General features: G+C 34.8%; 1 protein-coding gene across 1 annotated transcript; it reads left to right on the top strand.

Annotated features, from left to right (window-relative positions):
* Positions 1–293: 293 nt before the first annotated feature.
* On the top strand, positions 294–1,152 carry LOC131160402 (auxin-responsive protein SAUR22-like). The gene has a single exon (XM_058116063.1). It carries the CDS (start codon positions 354–356, stop codon positions 849–851), a length of 498 nt encoding a protein of 165 aa, XP_057972046.1. The 5' UTR covers positions 294–353; the 3' UTR covers positions 852–1,152.
* Positions 1,153–4,436: the final 3,284 nt, after the last annotated feature.

The following is a 4,436-nucleotide window of genomic DNA, read 5'->3' as shown; positions in this document are numbered from 1 at the left end:
GGTATTCCTCTATTTGATCAACCATTTTCCCTATTTGGTTCATGCACATTTTGGAAACAAGCCTCCTATTAGTTGATATATATATATCATTGTTTAAAGAAAACAAAGACCAAGATTTTCCAATTGCTTGCTATCACAGCGTAGAAAAATCCAAGTACGTGAAGGGAGTACTATTTTATATAATAATAATAATAGAGAAATAAAGGTCATCGTACGTGGATATCAACTAGTTTCCATGAATTATTTCCAGCTGATAAGACACCCCTCCTTTCACCAACCCCCTTCTTCTTCTTCTTCAAACTACCAGTCTGCAACCTGCAGGGCAGAACATTTTTACTTATCTAACAAAAGATATGAGTGATGATGATGCGGCGTATATGGGGAAGCAGAAGAAGAAGAAGAAGATGGAATATTACACGAAGAAACTCGCGAAGATGGTGGGGATGAATAAGGTCCTCGGCGGCGATGACGCCGTCGATTATCTTGATCATCGTCGTGATGCGGATGCTTTGCACCGGCATCTGCTGCTGGAATACTGTTTGGTTGGGCCGACGACGGCGGCGGCGGCGGCGTCTCCTTCGGGCTGCGGCGGCGGTGGCACCACGCCGCCTGGATTTGTGGCGATATATGTGGGGGAGGAGCGGCGGCGATTCGTGGTGCCGACGGGGCATCTGTCTCACCCGCTATTCAGGATGCTGCTGGAGAAGGCGGGCGACGAGTTTGGGTTCGCGCAGAAGAGTGGGCTGGTGGTTCCCTGCACCGTCTCCGCGTTCCGGGACGTGGTCGCCGCCGTGCAAAGCTGCCGCGGCAACTTTGACCTTGGTAAATTAATGGAGGAAGAGTTAGTTTGATTGCTTGCTTTGTTTGAAGGATTACCTAATTGTAATGCTAGAGCTAATTGATGGATGAACCATGCACAAATTTATCTGGCGAATTTAATTTAGAGCAATTATTTGAGCGAGCAATATATATATATTCACACATAACCGGCATAAGAACCATGCATGAGAAGCAAGACCCCCAATCACTTAGGGGATGTAATTTTATTTTTAATTATTGTAAATAAAAGTTATATTACTTTTAAATTTTTAGAAATTGTACAAGAATATTGATTTTTTTTATTTAAAAATTTCCTACAGAAATTTTGGGAAACTAGAAAAAAGGGTTGGATATTTTTGTAATTGTTTGATAAGAGAAATAAGCATCTATAATTGTTTGATAAACGAATCAAGCATGTTTTCGATTCGGTTCGGTTTAGCTTTCATTTTCGTTGAAGTTTGATTTTCGATTTTTAGTTCGATTTTTGGGTTCGGCTAATTGGTTTAACCGAATTAACTGAATAGTATAAATTAATAATAAATAATTACATATATTATATATTAAAATATTTTATATATTATATATATACTAAAATTTTATTGATTATATATATAGTAAATCGGTTAATCGATTTAATCAAAATTTGGTTCAATCAGTTTTGAGTTCAAAAATATAAAATTTTGATCGGTTCGATTAATTATATTTTTTAACTAAAATTTTTCGATTAATTTGATTAATTCACTGAACTGGCCGAATGTTCATCCCTAATTAAACACGACAAAAGCTATTTATAAGGTAAAATTGAAAATTATTTGATCTTTGAAACTAGAAACCAAATACCGAGAAGCATGATTACTTGCTACCTCAGTTTACAAATATGTATAATTAATGAAAAAATTAATGAGAATTGAATTTATCCCTCCATTTTTATTTTTATTTTTATTTTTATTTTTTGCATTTTTCATATTTAAAATTTTTATTTTTTTTATTTTATAATATAATTTATTTTGCAAATCAAGCACAACTTCAATGAGGCAGATGGCCCTAACTTGGCTTCCTGCTTTTAAGGCTTAGCCTCATTTTTAAAATATCAACTTTTAAACTATAAAACAACTGAATTAAAATTTTATTTTTGACCTTAACTAGTTTTAACTTTTTAAATTTACAACTGTACCCATTTGTACTGCATGTGTACCTGTTCCATATGCCTAAAACTTATTTATAAATTTAAAAAATAAAATAATAAAGCTGACTAGCTCTATATATATATAAATAAGCCGTGACTGAGCTAATAATACATTTATTAATCATGAATTAGTAACTAAATTCAACCAATTATTAATACTGACATGACACCAATTATTTTCATTGTTTAAAGAAGATATATAAATTAAAAATTTTAAACTATGATGGAAGAAAAGTCAACTATGCGTGAGGAGAGCACGTTTTGCATATAACAATAATAATTATGTAATACACAACAATATTATTTTTTTGGGAAGCATATGAATTTCAATTCATACTTTTTCATTGAGTATTGTATTCAAATGCTAAATTTTCATAAATTTTTGAATTACAAAATAGAATAAAATTATTTATTTATTATAACAACTCACATAATCCAATTTATGAAGTTTTTTTCTTTTTGAAAAGAAAATAAACTCATTAAATGTGTGAGTTTACTCGTAGATTAACTATATTTTTATTTATAAAGCACCACAAAATTTAATTTTACTCTTCATTCATGATCTCATGCACCCGAAGGTATACGCTTTTAGTTGACAATGTAATAAAACAGTTTAACATAATTTATCTTGAAATTAAATTATATTAGATTGAACAATTGATTTTTGAGATAGAATAATTGTAAGGACCATGAAATAATAATAATAATAATAATAATAAGTTTGGTTTGGCACAAGACCAAACCGTCAACAGTTTTAGGGAGTTCAAGGAAACCGTCGATGGTTTTAGACAACCGAGAGCCTATATGTAAGAACATGGGAAAAATTGGTTTGGTATGAGACCAAACCTTTGATGGTTTCAGGAAAACCGTCAACGGTTTTGTGCGAGCTGAGGGTCTATAAGTCAAGGAAGCTTATATTTCTTTTATATATGATAACACTCACTCACTCTCTCTCTCTCTCTCTCTCTCTCTCTCTCTCTCTCTCTCTCTCTCTCTCTCTCTCTCATGTCTCTCTCTCTCTCCTAAGCTCTCCTGGGTCTCTGTCTTGCTTTCCGATCGTCTCCCTCTCTTCTCTTGGCTTGCCAGCTCTCTCTCCTTAGCAAGTTTAAGGAAACCATGGTTTTATTTTCAGGAATGTGGTAGGCATATTTTTAGGATCAGGTGAGGGGAATAGATTATGTCAATATATTCTGGAAATTGAACCGATTAAACTTGAGCATGTAGATGATTTTTGCTATTATACAAGTATTTGGGAAAAGTTAAAGTGAGTAGGGCGATCATCTCTTTTTTCTTATAAAACATATATTTGGAGTTGTATTAAACTGTGGAGATGATCATACCTTTATTTTTAGTAAACTATACCGATTATATTTTGATTTAACACTCAAATAAGTGTGGCATGAGAATGACTTATTTTATTGCATAATTAAACCTGTTGGAATTATTATGGTATTATATGGCGAAAATTTTGGTTTTATATTGAGTTCTTGAAATGCTGTGAATAATGCAAAGATTGTGAATTTCATGGTGATATACTAATCACGTGATTGTTGAGAACGATGGGGAGGGATTATTGCAAATTATGAGTTAAGAATTATGATCATGTTATCTGTTTTATTATGTAAATTGTAATGTATGCTCTATGAACCTTGATGGACCAATGAATGCTCAGTACCATAGCTAGTAGGAAAAATTAGTACAGCCACACTGTTGTGCAAGTGTAGGCCATGAGATAGTCAATTTGGCTAGAGAAGGGTTGTGTACCCTCTTGGAGTCCGGACCAGGCTGCGGTAGGCAAATTGGACTTACAGATGATAAACTTTGTAACGACCCGAAGAATAATGATATTTAAATAATAAAAAGAAAGGGAAATGGAAACAGGAACATAAGGAGGCAGGCGACTTCGTTAATGAATGCTTCACGTTCGTCGGCGACATTGCATTTTGAATGGGATAATCCCAAGAAATTTTCCAGGGCCTCATCGACGAACACAGGGGTTTCGTCGACGAGAGTTCTTCAAAGATCTTGTCGACGAGAAGATACTGAGAGAGGATTTTTGGAAGTCTGAAATTCGTCGACGAGGGTTTAGGTTCCCCGATGAACTTTCTACAGGACTTATCAACGAGGTGACGTGGCTCGTTGATGAATCCCACAGTATAAATAGTTCTAAACGTGATTTTTCAGCCCATTTGTGCGCAGGAATCTCTCTCTCTCTCTCTCTCTCTCTCTCTCTCTCTCTCTCTCTCTCTCTCTCTCTCTCATCCTTCGGTTCCCTACCCTTCTCTTTAAGATATTGGGCCGATTTTCTGTCGGATCGACGATCTGAGACCACCACAACGCTCTTAGGAAAGTTCTTTGCAAGTCTGTCAGAGTGAATCGTCGATGGGACTGAGTTGGAAATCGTTCCAAATCTAGGGTAAGACTTTCTACT

The sequence above is a fragment of the Malania oleifera genome, chromosome 1, assembly GCF_029873635.1.
Source record: "Malania oleifera isolate guangnan ecotype guangnan chromosome 1, ASM2987363v1, whole genome shotgun sequence".
Taxonomy (NCBI): domain Eukaryota; kingdom Viridiplantae; phylum Streptophyta; class Magnoliopsida; order Santalales; family Ximeniaceae; genus Malania; species Malania oleifera.
This window is presented reverse-complemented; position numbering and strand designations above follow the sequence as displayed.

What these genes read in the sequence shown, in the direction of transcription:
- LOC131160402 (XM_058116063.1), top strand. Translation starts at nt 354, where the DNA reads ATGAGTGATGATGATGCGGCGTATATGGGGAAGCAGAAGAAGAAGAAG.